The sequence below is a fragment of the Hemitrygon akajei genome, chromosome 6 (genome assembly GCF_048418815.1).
Source record: "Hemitrygon akajei chromosome 6, sHemAka1.3, whole genome shotgun sequence".
NCBI classification, from domain to species: domain Eukaryota; kingdom Metazoa; phylum Chordata; class Chondrichthyes; order Myliobatiformes; family Dasyatidae; genus Hemitrygon; species Hemitrygon akajei.
In genome coordinates this window covers 164,503,694-164,519,909 of record NC_133129.1, presented here as the reverse complement: position 1 = coordinate 164,519,909, position 16,216 = coordinate 164,503,694, and the positions used below count along the sequence as shown (strand labels likewise).

Below are 16,216 nucleotides of genomic sequence, written 5' to 3'. Positions count from 1 at the left end.
CTTCAAGATTTGTTTCAAAAATTTCTTTCATAAAACTATAACTATAACATAGAAATTTGATTATTCTCATAATTACATTACAAGCGCTTAGTTGTAACCTGTCAGGAGATACAGTATTTTATTTAATAACATTTTAAACTGTTTCGCCACAGTAAACATTTCATTGCATAATGTGAGAGATCTCCCTCTGACATCACTACCAATAATGTTTATATTAGTATCGCCAAAAAATCCCAATGCCTAATTGAATAATTCAAAAGTACACTCATAAATTGTAATATATTGTTTGCAGCAGTAAATCTGATTGTAGCAAAATTCCATAAAAACCACTGTTACAGGGAGTAGATAAAATGTTCTTTGATGATAATGGTTAAGGGATAAGCAGTCTCCTCAGGATATGTGTCCTGTAGGCATGCAATTCATTACATCTTTTTCTCCAGTGTATGAAATACTTCCCTCTCTCTAATCCCTGGATTCTGTTCCAGGACAGGTCCTCCCCCAGGTTAGCTCAGGCTTCCATTCCTGTGAACTGCTTGAAACCTGGACAGTGCACAAGGCGGAGATGCAGCCACATACCAAGTTCCAAAGTGGTAGAAGATCCACAGCAGCTGACTAATCCATCCCACCAATCTACAAATAGGTCAATTGTGTGTATGGGTTGTACATAAAGTAGAACCTTCTTAACATGGGGATGACTATTCCTGAGTACACTGAAGATCATTGGTTGAAGAAATGGCAAAGAAAGGTTATTTTTTATTGGAATTAATCTCATGTTTGGGTCTTTATTGTTTTAAAGGCACTATATCAATACAACTTTATTATAAAAGACAGTATGATTCCAATCAGGCTTGTGGTTGTATCATTGCAGGATTTTCCTCATTTATTTTTCTAGCCTGGATTATATCTGTTGATAAGCAAGTGTTCCACATTCCGATAGTGACTAAAGTTCATACATTGTAAAGCACATTGGGATGCCCCAATTAAGTAACTATGTCAAGAAAAGATATTTTTCTGGGATAGTGGCACAGTTCCTGGATTACTGGATTGGTAACCTGAAGAGCCCAGACTAATCTGGAGATGTAAATTTGAACCCCATGCTGGCATCTGGAGAGTTTATCAGTTAATAATATATATTAAATTATTAAAAATCTTATCACTAGGACTTTGGAACCAATGGATTGACTTTGAACATCTGGGATAGAAAGTGGATGAAAATTGACACTTCTAACCTATTTGGGCCCATAAATTATTCTAGATTCTCAGTGATAATAAATTCTTAACTGCCCTCTGAAATAGCCCAGTTTGTTCCATCTCTGCCAAATTAATACAATGGTACTTTAAGAAGGTGGCTCAAGAGCTCCTTCTTATTAATTGTTAAGAAGGAAGAACAAGACTCTCTGGTTTTCTAACCAGAAGACTCTCTTGGTGGCACTAGATGGACTAGGTCACATTTTTGGCTCTGCTCCGGTCATTTTTCCATTTCATTTTAACAAGGATATATCTTGCCATTCCTTTTTAGATAGATAGATAGATAGATACTTTATTCATCCCCATGGGGAAATTCAACTTTTTTCCAATGTCTCATACACTTGTTGTAGCAAAACTAATTACATACAATACTTAACTCAGTAAAAAATATGATATGCATCTAAATCACTATCTCAAAAAGCATTAATAATAGCTTTTAAAAAGTTCTTAAGTCCTGGCGGTTAATTGTAAAGCCTAATGGCATTGGGGAGTATTGACCTCTTCATCCTGTCTGAGGAGCATTGCATCGATAGTAACCTGTCACTGAAACTGCTTCTCTGTCTCTGGATGGTGCTATGTAGAGGATGTTCAGAGTTTTCCATAATTGACCGTAGCCTACTCAGCGCCCTTCGCTCAGCTACCGATGTTAAACTCTCCAGTACTTTGCCCACGACAGAGCCCGCCTTCCTTACCAGCTTATTAAGACGTGAGGCGTCCCTCTTCTTAATGCTTCCTCCCCAACACGCCACTACAAAGAAGAGGGCGCTCTCCACAACTGACCTATAGAACATCTTCAGCATCTCACTACAGACATTGAATGACGCCAACCTTCTAAGGAAGTACAGTCGACTCTGTGCCTTCCTGCACAAGGCATCTGTGTTGGCAGTCCAGTCTAGCTTCTCATCTAACTGTACTCCCAGATACTTGTAGGTCTTAACCTGCTCCACACATTCTCCATTAATGATCACTGGCTCCATATGAGGCCTAGATCATTGGGAATCAAATCCTATATTTCCTGCTAAACACCATCATGGGAGCAGCAAAATCTGAACTATATTAAGACCTGTCATCGCTATTTTAGGTAAATTGAGTGCAAAAAAAGTGTATAATTGTCAGCACCACCCACATTCAAATAAATTAAGAAATGAAAAGATAGGGTATATTATTCTCATACAGCCCTGGCTTTTGGACATATACAAGTTTCTGTGCAGGGAAGGAGTCTTGAACTTTGCAGAAAATGGTTGGGGATTGTTCATGACCAATTGTTCTGTCTTCAGGACATCGCTGCAGTAAATCCTCAAGGAGATAGTCCAGGTCAAACCAATTTAAGTTTCATCAATAAAGACATAGTCAAAAGTGGCTATATTCACTGATGATGGCAAGTTGCTCAATTCCATTCACATTACCTCAACTAAATAAAGAAGTCTGCAGCCCACCTACAGCAAAATCTGCACAACATTCACATTTAAAATGGAATCAGAATCAGATTTCATATCACTAGCATACATTGTGAAATTTGTAACTTTACAGCACAGTATATTACAATTCATAATAAAAACTAAATTACAAGAAGTATATATAAAAAAGAAAAATATATAAGTAGTGCATAAAGGAAGGGGAAAATAATATAAAAATACTAAAAGAATATTTTTTAAGAATACTATTGGTGTTCATGGGTGCATCGTCTATTCAGAAATCTGATGACGGAGGGGAAGAAACTGTTCCTGATCTGTTGAGTGCATGTGAGTGGGATTAATATCTAATATAACTCAAGCAATCTCAAGTTCTGTTCCCACTCTGAGCACCAGTATGAATTGCATATTAAAGGTTCAATACAGTAAATCATTGCAATAACTCATTGAAACAACTTCTAGATTTCTGTGTTCACATATGCAGAGGCAACTGATTTCTATGGTAGGAAAGAAGTTGACAAATATAATACCTTTCTAGATTGTTTTTATCAACAAACCTATTCTCCATCCAGTTACACTCTCATTTATCTACATTTCTGTCGCATGCGTTTTATGGTCCTTGACCCACTGAAAGGGAACATTATCTAGTGTCTGAATCTGAATATGTAAACTACACAATTTTTTTTTCTTTTATACCATTTTGGCATGTCCTAACTACACTTCATAACATGAAACAAAATTGTAATTTAAAATATTTTCAACTTGCAATATAACAAAAATCCATCCAAATTAGTAGACTGGCTTTCTAATTGTGATACGTTTGCCATAGGTTTGGTAATGAGTATTGCATGAATATCTGCATTATCTTCAAAGTTCCCTCTAATTTTTTTTTACAGCTGCATGGACCAACTATTGTTCTAAGCAAGAAAATTTTACACAGCACATCACTTTTTTTGTAATGTGTATGCTATGAATATTTAGAATGAAAATTGAAAAATCACATGCTTTTGATTTTATTTATTAATTGAAGAGTATAAGTAAAATACAACAAAGAAAGTCTAACACGTTTCATAAACTTTTTGTAGCTGCATCCAATTCCAGCTGTGCGGCAATAAAGGGTATGTATGTGGGAGCATTTCGGTTACTCTGTGTGGCAGCTTAGAGGGTACAGTGATCGTCTTAGAAATTTTAAAGGAATCAAAAATATGACTCTTACTATTTTTCACATTTGTTGTGGTACATCTTGGTTAGTTTAAAATGGGAATGTTGCTTGTTCATATCTAGAATGTTTCTGGTACAGTTATCTTTATTGCCAGTTAAAACATCTTGTGCAGATTAACGTAAACATGTTTTCTACACTGTTTCCCAAAGCTTGTAGAGTAAAGTAGGAATTATTGGCTCTGACAGAATGATCTCATAATAATGTGAATGTTTCCAGAAAACTCCTAGAAATTCTTTAAAACTCTCAGTTGTAACTTTAAACTGTTGCGTTACTTATTTACAGCTGCAGATGTCATAAATCTGAAATAAAAATGAAATGCTGGAACTGCACAGCAAGAAGGGCAGCATTTGGTTGTTTTAAGTTGCAAAACGTGGGAGGAAACAAAGGGGAATGATTGTCTGTGAGAGAATAAGACTAAAAGAAAGAGGGTGACTCAAATTGACATCCATGGCAAAATGCTAGATAAGGCTTGTTATTAGTATTTAATCTGCCTTATGGGAGTATAAGTAAGCAAAGAACATGGAAGAGAGGAAAAACAGTGGTGGGGGGGGGGGGCGGGATGGAGAATTGCTGGCACTGTGAGATACGGAATGCAGCAGTTGCTCAGATACTGAAATATGAAAGAATGCCGGTAAAGCCCGAAAGATCAGACAGCATCTATGGACATAGAAAAACTTAAAACTGGCAAAAGTGCAGTATTTATAGAGGAAAACCTTCAACACTGGAGAAATAAAGTACCTGGCCATGTTTCTGGATGACAGACTTTAAGTGCAGTACCAACTCAGAGGCTGTGTACAAGAAGGGCCAGGGTCACCTCTACTTCCTGAGGAGACAGAGGTCCTTTGGTGTACGCAGGCCTCTCCTTCACATGTTCTAGCAGTCTATTGTCGCCAGTACAATACAATCTCTGTGGTGGTGTGCTGGGGCAATGGCATCCACACAGTAATGCCAACAGGTTCAATATAGTGATTAGAAAAGCCTAGGTCTGTTATAGGAGTCAAGCTAGACACACTGGATGCTGTGGAGAACAAAGGACCCTACAGAAAATCCTGGCAATTCTGGACAATGTTTCTCACCCTCTGCATGCCACCATGGCTGAACAGAGGAGTACTTTTAGTCATAGACTAAGACAACTGTGCTGCTCTAAAGAGCACTATATGAGGTCATTTTTAACCCTTGGCCATTAGGCTGTACAATGAGTTAACCTATCAGCTGGGGATGTGATGACCCTCTCCTGTTAGATGGTTTGAAGTAACTTATTTTTTAATTTTTCGTCTCTTCTAATATATTTATATTGTATAAAATATAAAATTGTACACTCGTAATGCTATTGTAACACTATAATTTCCTTTGGGATCAATAAAATATCTATCTATTTATCTAAAAGTAAGTACAGGGAATACTTGGCCAGTCAGACATCTTGGAGAATCAAAGTCTGAAGTAAATTTATTATTTAAGTACATATATGTCACCATGTACAACCATGAGATTTGTTTTCTTGTGGGCATATACAGTAAATCCAAGAAATGTAATAGAATCAATGAAAGACCACACCCAGTAGGACAGACTACCAATGTGCAGAATATAACTAACTGTGAAAGTACAAAAAATATATATAATAAATAAGCAATAAATGCAGAGAACATGAGATGACAAGTCACTGAAAGTGAGTCCGTAGGTTGTGGGAGCAGTTCAGTGATGGGGTGAGTGGTTAGAGCCTGATGGGTGAGGGATAATAACTTCCTGAGCCTGGTGGTGTGGGTCCTGAGATTCCTGTACCACCTTCCTGATGGCAGCAGTGAGAAGAGAGCATGGCCTGGGTGGTGGAAGCTGTTGATGATGAATGCTGTTTTCCTGTGACAGTGATCTGTGTAGATGAGGAGGTGGGGAGGGCTTTACCTATGAAGGACTGAGCTGTATCCATTACTTTTTGTAGGATTTTCCATTCAAGGGCATTTGTGTTTACATACCAGGTCGTGAGACAGCCAGTCAATATATTTTCCACCTCTCCCAACTTCTTTAAACTTTTAAGGAAATAGAGGTACTGCTATACTTTCTTCATAATTGCATTTGCATTCTGGGCCCAGGACAAACCCTCTCAAATGATAACATTTAGGAATTTAAAGTTGCCGACCATCTCCACCTCTGATCCTCCAAGGAGGACTGGTTAATGGACCTCCGATTTTCTCCTCCTGAAGTCAATAATCAGCTTCTTGGTCTTGCTGACATTGAGTGAGAGGTTATCATGCCACTCAGACAGATTTTCAATCCCTCCTAACAAATTTCATGACATATGCCGGTGATAATAACCCTGATTCTGATTCTATATGCTGCTTCGTCGCCACCTTTGATTCAGTCAACCATTGCTTAAAATCAGCAACTCTCACCAGTCCTGCATCTAAAATGAAAGGTCATTGACCTGCAGATTCAAATCTGCAGATGCTGGAAATCCAAGCAACACACACAAAATGCTGGAGGAACTCAGCAGGCCAGGCAGCATCTATAGAAAAAAGTACAGTTGATGTTTCAGCCCAACTGTATTTTTTTTCTATAGATGCTGCCTGGTCTGCTAAGTTCCTCCAGCATTTTGTGTGTGTTACCCAATGCATTACATCAGACCTGATCAATCCAAATACAAACTAGAAAGTTGGTAATCTGAAATTGTTGAATTCATTGTTGATCACAAGATCCATTGATCAGGCTTACTTTAGGCTGCACTGGATCAGTCCAAAAACTGATGCTGGCATGTGAGTAGATTAGAGAATCACGTTTATATACTAATCGTAATGGAAATTTTAATTTATTTCATTTCATTAAATGAACATATCTTATTTATGAGCAGCAGATGAAAATAATCGATAAATTGTACTCAAATTATTAACTGAAATACATGCTCTTCTTTTTTTTAACATTTCCACATATTTATGGAAATACCTCTGAAGCATGAAGCTTAAAATTGGAGTATTTTTCTTCAAAGTTTAAACAAAAGTCCTTACCAATATTCCATTATATTTTAAATACTCTAATCTCATTCACCTTTTTAATAAAAACTATTATATGACCTGTGACATGCACATGCTGAATATTGATTCCTTGCATTTCACTTTTAAGTTATGGTTTGATAAAACTTATGGCCACTAGTGATAAATCAGAGAAATCACTTGGAAGTGTTATCAAGTAAATATGGAGTACTGAGTGCAGACAAATCCAGGGAGTATTGTAAATTAATTTTACAGTTTCTCTGCCAATTTACTCTACCACACTAACACTTGATCAAAGGACATGCTGTATTGAGGTAGAAGTAATCTGATATATGCTAGGGTTTTCCAGTGTTATAATGATATTTTGATTGTTTTAAATGGGGTTTTGATATTATCAAAATTAAAAGAATCTAATGTAAAATAATCTGGTGATATTCCATTTAAATTAAGTTTCCCACCCTCAAAATATATCTCTTCCTTTGTGGTTCAATATTAAATTGATATGTATGGTCTAGTTCAACTTGTGGTCAATGACATTCAAAGACATAATTGATTTTAACATTGATTATGCAGCTGAACATCACAAGGTATCTCCTTTTCTTGAATGCATTTGTCATGCAGAGTATTTTCAGTGGGTGGGATGGAAGTTGTGGGGAATACCACCTTTCTATGAATGTTATCTGAGCTCTCTTCCAGTCTGAATTTACTGGTACCAATTGCACCTTAGAAGCTAGATTGGATCTCTCTCTTCATCTAGAATCTGAAGCCATTTTTAGTACTCTAGCCATCTTTGCTATTATTAATTGCTAAGGTTGATGGTAAAGACCACAAAGTCTTGCTTTGAGTTGGAATTTAAATATTATAACTATTCTTATTGCTACTTAACTATGGACAAAAATGTCTTCTGCACATGATCTATATAGGCAAATAGCATTTATTTCTGAAGCATACTGTGGGACAATATATCATACAAGCAAGGCTACTTAAATCTATCTAAATTTGGCTTAAAATTGGAGCATTTTTCTACAAATGGAGCTCAGTATACTGAATGAATGGGGGTGTGCTCAGTGGCCACCTTATTAGGTAAACCTGTACACCTGCTCATAAATGCAATCTAATCAGCCAGTCATGTGGCAGCAACTCAATGCATAAAAGCAAGCAGACATGGTTTAAAAAGTTCAATTGTTGTTCAGACTAAACATCAAAATGGGAAATGAGCTAAATGACTTTGACCATGATTGTTGGTGCCAGACAGGGTGGTTTGAGTATCTTAGAAACCGCCGATCTTCTGGGATTTTCACACACAGCAGTCTAGGGTTTACAGAGAATGGTGCGAAAAACAAAGAAGAAAAAAGTCCAGTGCATGGCAGTTCTATAGGCGAGAATGCCTTGTTATGAGGGAGGTAAGAGGAAAATGGCCAGACTGGTTTAAGCTGATAGGAAAGTGACAGTAACTCAAATAAGCTCGCATTCAATAGTGGTGTGCAGAAGAGCACACTGGCTTCCTAATAAACTAGCCACTAAGTGCATGTTGATTCCAATATGAGTAGTGGTGAGAGACTACATCCCTAAAAATTCACTGAAAGCAGTGGGTGGGTTGGGCACTTTCCTCTTCTGAGGTGTTACGATGTTGATAAACATGATTTGAATGTGCTTGCCAACTCTTAATTGATATGTACCTTTTATTTATATGTTGCATCCTGGCTAACTTGAAGCTAGACAGAACATTGCAATGCCACAAGGCCTTAATGTGGAAATTTCACTCGTCCCCTTAGAGTAGATTTCTTTAAGCAAAATGCCCATAGTAGCATAGATAGTCACCACCAATATGTTAATAGTAAAATATTAATGAACCTGCACGCTGGAGCATGGTCAGAGTAGAGATCGTGTAATTACAACATAGTAGATTTTCAAGCCTGTTATATTTGAAATACCCTGAACCTAATAATACACTAAATGTTGTTTCTGCCTTCAACGTTTAAAATAAGTATTTTTATAATGGTAAATTAGTGCAGTTATATGTGGAATTTATTCTTAATCTTGTCTAACATTTAATAATACTTGATTAATGCATTTTTGACACTTGCTTTGCCATAGAATCAAAGGAGAATCTACCATTAATTCAAACAGAAAATAGTGGATTTCCCTGCAAATCCTCCAGACGAAGGCTGGAACAATCGTTAACATGCAGCAGTTCAGATGATCATGCCACACCACACCCTGGCTTAGCTCAGCAGAATGATCTCCTCTTCAAAGAAGGGTTTGCTCCCATAACCTATACACCAGGAAACTGCCCCTCACAGATAGAACGAGTTTCTAGTGAGCTGCTTACCACAGACTTACAAAACAAAAAAGCAGATTGTCTCGGTGAAGAAGTGGAAGACAATTTGAATAAATTGAGTGACATAGAAACTGCCATCTCTGGAATGAGTGAGAATCCAGCAAATATTACATATGATTTGGGAGAAAGCAGCTTGGATACAAGAACTGAGCATCCATTTGCAAATGAAACCAACTGTAACGATGCTCTCGCTGACTACAATATGTCACACAAGCAATCCACACATCAAAAAACCTTTCTGCAAAGGTGTGTTTTACAGCCTTGTTTATATTTTGATTCTTGTATTGCATATTCCCAGAGTGAAGCAGAGCACAGTAAAACAATACAATACAGTAAAAATCAAGGTTAAATTTTGAAAAAGAAGCATCATAGTTTAATAAGATCTGTATGTACATTTGAAATGTACTAAGCTATTTTAAATGGAAGTATTGCTTTTTTTTAATGATGTACAATTGAACACATGTTTAAAATGAAGTAATTGCAGTTTTGATTGTATTGCTAAATAATAATGAAATATTAGTGTATACTGGTCTGTTTCAATGATTAATGGCAAAGGCTCTACTTTTGGACTTCAAGATCAAGTTTATTGTCATCTGACTGTACATATATGCAACCAAATGGAACAATGTACCCCTGCACCATGTTGTACCTACAAAACATATATCTCACACAGCACATAAAACAAAATATTAATACAAATTAGTTAATAAAATATAATTCAAAAGACATGTAATGTGCAGCACGGGTAAACTGTAAACAGCCCTCTGTCCAAGTGATGAGACCTCATTGGTGGCAGAGTAGTCATTAGCCTCACAACCTGTGGCAGGAAGCTGTTGCCCAATCTGGCAGTCCTCGTCCTGATGCTCCGGTAGCTCCTACCTGATGGTAGTGGGTCAAAAAGATTGTGGGGTGGGTAGCAGGGATCCTCAACAATGCTTCAAGTCCTTCATATACAACTTTCCTTCATTTGAATGATCTGAAGGAAAGTATTTAACCTTAATCATTTATAATAATATATAGTATTTAGACTTTACAGCTTTCATTTACTTCTTGGAGCTGGTTCCTACTTGTGTAACTTCTTTTAATCTCACAATCCACAGATTCAATTTGTACGTACTGTGTATCCTATTTTTTTTTTGCCTCACTATTAATGACATTGGCAGAGACTAAGAATATTATTATGTTTTGGATGAGATAGCTATAAGGTTAGAGGGATGAAGTAAATGTATCCTGGTCCAATCTAGGTTTGGCTAATGCTCATTCTCCCTCTGTACTAATTGTCCATTTGAGAAAGGAAAAAATGAAAAAGAATGCAATTCAAGTGTTGCAATGCTTTACGTTGATTTGCTGCCATCATAAATGTAAACCCAAAGTGAAACTGATTTCTACCCCTCCTGGTTCAGGACAATTGCCCCATTCCTTATTCTGCTCCAAATCAATAGATAGAGAGCTTATAGATAATGGAGCCCCAGCACCAAATCATAGAATCTAGGTCAAGGTGTATGATGGAGATTCTATGTCCCAGAGAAGCCAAGTCTTTGTCATAACTCTCCCCCTCTCTGTTTCTATACATCTCATTTTCTCTGCCTCTCACTTTCTACTTCTCCCATCCTTTCATCATAATGGCAGGTGGTAGAGCAAAAGATCTAAGGCAATAGTTCTGTGGCCAAGGGTCCAAAGCCATTTGATTGGCTGGGTGTGACTTGTGGGGCTTATTATAGTCCACTTTTATTTTTGAAAAAGGGAACACTTTTGTCCATTAGCAAATCAATTTGCAAGTGTCTTCTGGATAATAAGGCTAATTGACCCCACCCCATGAGCCTCTGCATTTAACACTTCAGTCTTTGCAACATCTGCCATTTTCAAAGTGATCCTACCAGCAAACACATCATTACCTTCCACCTCTCACCTCTTTCTACAGGGATAGTTCCCTCTGTGATTCTTTTGTCCATTTGGCCCTCCCCATTAATTTCTTCCTGGCACATATCCCTGCAAGTGATACATGCCCATTCACCTCCTCCTTTAACTCCATTCAGGGCCCCTAATTCAATTAACATTGAAACTTATCAGGAGGTATCTGGCATTTTGTATGGTATTGACATTTTTGCATATTCAATATGATTTTGGAGAATTTTTGGTATTTACTTAACTATTGAAATATCAAAGCTGCACCAGCTGAGGTAGACATCATTTCCTTGTTTAGGCTGAAATTTCTTCACATCTATGTTTTTCTTTTCACTGGAAAACCAAATTGCAAAAACCTGAATTTAATATAAATAATGCTGAAATGAACAAATAGAAATCTATTAATATTGATGCTTGTGCATGTGAGCAGACATACTATATTGTCCAAATTTCATCTGCAGTCAACATTTGATAGTAGAAGCACAAACTAATTTTGAAATGTTTTATTGATCTCTTAGATGTAACTTCTTCAGGAAACAAGTCTGTGTAGGTTGAAACTCTAGTCTGACAGTCTGTGAAATTAGTCCATGAATAAAATAACCAAACTTCCAAACTTATATTAAGAAGAAATAACTCGCATGGTCTGACATGTTTTGAATTTGTAGTTCAGTCTATGTTTATGAATTCTAATAGTAATTTGTTCCAACTATGGTCTAAAACTAACTGAGATCAATGATAACCTGTAGCTATTTAACCTACTCATGCAGCATTTGCTGATAGTATTTTTGACTTGGAAACATTTCAGATTATGATAGTTTTAAGGAGTGCTTGCATGACCCAGTAAGTCTGTACTTAAAAAGAATATGGTTTCTGCTCAGATGAAAGGGATCCAGAGCAATTTCTGTGGTCTAGATTTTCTATGGTGAAGCACCAGTCAAGTCCTAAGAGTGCAGGACCAGACAACTTCAACCAGAAGTATGATAGTGTAATAAAAGACTATTCTTTGTTAATATAAATTTGGGAGTTTGGTTATTTTATTTATGAACTAATTTCATAAAAGTAACTTAGATTATAATTATAATTTAAAGTAATGTGTGAAAGTAAGTGCATGACTTATGTTATATGAAAACTTTTCTGTTTCTGTTTACCAGTTTCTGTTAAGTACATCATGTATTATTGTTACTGCAGGTTGGGTCTACCATCATTGTTATCAGCAAATGAAACACAGAGGAAGCCTTCTTATATGTCCTTAACCACTGCTGCAAGAAGGAAAAGGAAATCTGCATGGTATGCTGAGAACTTTAGGTCAAGATTTCAATTTGCAAATTACAAATCACCTGTAGCTGTCTACTTTTTCATTTTATCAGTTTTTTTTATTTAGAAATGTATAGATGGATCATTGAACAATTTATATTATTCTCTTCTGATGCAGTTTCATGGGCCAAAGAAGTGGCAATGATGGGCTTCAGGCAACAAAACGCATGCGCCAAGATGTGCCTCCTGCTGTGGGTAATAAAAGCACACAGGTGGTATGGCCAGGTAAGCAATAATGCAGATTTTTTTTGTAACTCTTTATGGCTGATTTGAAATAGCATTTCAAGGTCAAGTTAGATTGGTTAACTACTGTAATTTTCTCACAGAAAAATGTATACCTCTGCATTAACTTTAAGTCTTGTATATAGTTTGATCAGCGTCACTATGACTGGATTCTACAAATAATAGAAACAACATTTCTTCATTTAGATCTAATAAAAAGTCATTTGTATTTTATGTAGCAAGTGAAAACCAAGAGGCTTTGGGGTTGGATTTAAAATGAGATGTTTATTTCATGTGTCGTTTTGTTTCACACTTACCAAACTGCTTCCTTGCCATTTCATTCAAGGGCTGTTGGTGGGTTTGTGGGGTCCACAGAGTAGATCGTGGGAGTTACAATCAAACAGCCAGTAATTTTTACAAGATTATCAGACCCCTCCCCTGCCCCCAACCCATTTGGTACTCAGCTTGAAACCAACAGGAATCTAGCCATTTCCTAGAACAGGTGGCCCCCGTTTTTCAAACATTCGCTTTACAACAGCTCGCTGTTACAAAAGACCTACGTTAGTACCTGTTTTCGCTAACCAAAGAGGATTTTCACTTTTACAAAAAAAGATGCCCACTTTATACACGTGTTTACCCTGAGAAAGACTACTATGACCATGAAGCCTGGTGCGGGCAGTTGTGTGCGCATGCGTGTACGTGCCGATTTTTTTTTTCTCCACATCGATTTTGGCTCGCTGTCTTTGATAAGTGAAACTACACTGTACATACAATATCTATATTTTATATAGGCTGTATATTTATCATATCATTCCTGCTTTTACTATATGTTCGTGTTATTTTAGGTTTTATGTGCTATTTGGTATGATTTGGTAGGCTATTTTTTGGGTCTGGGAACGCTCAAAAACTTTTCCCATATAATTTAATGGTAATTGCTTCTTTGCTTTACGGCATTTCGGCTTACAAACGGTTTCATAGGAACGCTCTACCTTCGGGTAGCGGGGGAAACTTGTATTGTACTTCAGCACCCCAAACCATCCTTAGGACCGAGTCTATACATAGATATCAATAGGGTATTATTTATATCTATTCTGCTTTCAACAAGATTTTTTGGGTTCAGAGCATGTTTGCTTCAGAACATCACTAGGATGTAGAACCAACATTATGACTCAACCTCTCTGAAGTTAGTGACTAACATCGATTCAAATGAAAGAATAGATTTAGAAGAAGAATGTTGTAACTGCTAGAAATCTCAAATAAAGTAGAAAATACAGGAATTGCTCTAAATACAGGCAGCTTATAGTTAAGAGTACAGAATTATCATTTTAAGTTGACGCCAAAAAATTTTGATGGAAAGTTACTCAGCTGTGGCAACTTTATGGTCAAGCCTACCAATATGGTGCAAACTTTAACCTACAAAAACTATCTGTTAAAAAACTTCTTTAATATTATCTGGAATTTCATTCTCGATCAGTGGCAATCAACTTGCCTTTTAATACTGAAGAGCATTGTACTCAAGCTCCAAAATTTGGTTCCATTGAAGTCAAAAGTATGAATTTCAAAGACAGATAGACCGTTCTGTCATCACTGAAAAAAAAATTAAGTACTAATGATGGGTGATAAATTTACATGCATATGTTTGTGTGCTGGTGTTAAAAATAGTGTGTAACTCTAATAATACACTTACTGACTATTGAAAAATCCTGATAGTTAAGCAATACCTCAGTAACTCACTAGGTACCCAGTTCCATACTCCCCTGAAATTCATTAGGGTGCCAGTTTCATTGCTCCCTTGAAGCCTTTAAACTTACTGGATTCACTGGAAAACTACTTACAATATTGCTTGGGAGCTAAATAGTTTAATGTGTATAGAGATATTAATAGGGAAGACTATTCACTCGACTAGGATATCTGCCTGTCCCATACTACAAAAGCACTGAGATTGCTGTATTATTGAAGTTTTATTATAGGTGTATGTATTTACAAGGGGTGATTGATAAGTTCGTGGCCTAAGGTAGGCGTCAATTTTAGAAAACCTAGTACATTTATTTTTCAACATAGTCCCCTCCTACATTTACGCACTTAGTCCAGTGGTCATAGAGCATATAGATCTTGGACCTCCAGAAAGTGTCCACAGAATGTGTGATTGATAAGTTTGTGGCCTAAGATAGAATGAGATGAGTTATACAGCTCTTGTTACATACACATGCAGTTCAACTCTGAGTGATTATGCAGAAAGTTTGAAGTTAATAACTCATCTCCTTCTACCTTAGGCCACAAACTTATCAATCACCCCGATGAGTTAGTATGCTGTGAAATTAAATGAAAACCAGAAAATGCTGGAAATAGCAAATCGGGCAGTATTGGTGGAAAGAGGAGCATAAATACTTCACATCATTAACCTTTGATCAGAGTTCAATTATGCATTTTTTAATTTTGGGATTAAATGCTTCCAGGTTTGAAAAAAAGTGCAGTATTTATTTTTCTCAGTATTAATTTTGCAATCTTATGTTTGCAGGACCATCTCAAAATTCCAGAGTGGAGTACTTGATCAAAAGGAAACATATTTATCAACAAAGGTGTAACAAATAATGTAGCCAAAAGAAGACATTTAAAATCTAGGCAGTACAATTGAACTGATGTGGATTACATAGTTTAGTCTTTCTGACCTGTAATTTTTGACCAAACATAGCCACTATCTTGTCAGGTTTAATGATTTAGACTGAACTGTGTTCTTGTTCTATATAAAATGTAGAATAGAAATGTATTTATTTTAAAATGTTCTTTGATTGACTTCAAAACCTGTGAGAAATTCACATTTTTTCTGTAAAATAGTGCTTCATTTCTAATGAATAAAATAATTGTAATATGACTTTAAAATGAATTGAGTACTCTCTCAGTTAATCTACATGAACTTCAGTTGAATTGCAGGGTGAAGGCCTAGGCCTCTGAGCTTCTTGTCAAGCCTGGAGGGAATTATGGTGTTGAGTACTGAACTGTAGTCCAAGGACAGCATTCTTCTTCTTCAGATGTTACATCGTCTGTCGATCAGTTGTGTCGGGAGGCAAATTGTAGGGGGTCCAGTGTGGGTGGTAGCATGCTGTAGATGTAGTCCTTGACCAGCCTCCCAAAGTATTTGCTTATTATTGAGGTGAGTACAACAGGACGCCAGTTATTCAGACATGTTACCTTGGTGTTCATTATATATAGAATAAATGTAACTATCCATAATATATTAAATGGTTTTCATCTAGTGGGCCATTGGTGTTTGCCACTCTTGCATTCATGTGTCAGTTTCATTGCCCTCTGTGTCAAGATTTTGCTATTTCTGAATAAAATCAAGAATTTTCTTACACAAAGAAATAACTAAATTGAGAATATTTTTGTCGTAGTTATTGTCCATATTTCCCAATTTTAGTACATTACTTTATCTGCATTTCATCTCATTTCCATATTATGCTATTTATTTATTTATACATTTGATCCTTTTTTTTCCCTGTTTTTCATTTTATTCAACAGATGCTATACTATATGACTGTAGTCTAATATTCTTATTGCTTGCACAGATCAG

At 36.5% G+C, this 16,216-nt stretch overlaps 1 protein-coding gene across 1 annotated transcript in view; it reads left to right on the top strand.

Moving 5' to 3' along the window:
• Positions 1–15,835, top strand: part of kif18a (kinesin family member 18A) — a 100,241-nt gene extending 84,406 nt beyond the window's left edge. The window contains exons 16-19 of the mRNA XM_073049707.1: positions 8,961–9,450; positions 12,298–12,396; positions 12,542–12,648; positions 15,164–15,835. Of these exons, the coding sequence (XP_072905808.1) occupies positions 8,961–9,450; positions 12,298–12,396; positions 12,542–12,648; positions 15,164–15,237 (770 nt within the window). The 3' untranslated portion in view covers positions 15,238–15,835. The remainder of the gene's footprint in view (positions 1–8,960; positions 9,451–12,297; positions 12,397–12,541; positions 12,649–15,163) is intronic.
• Positions 15,836–16,216: the final 381 nt, after the last annotated feature.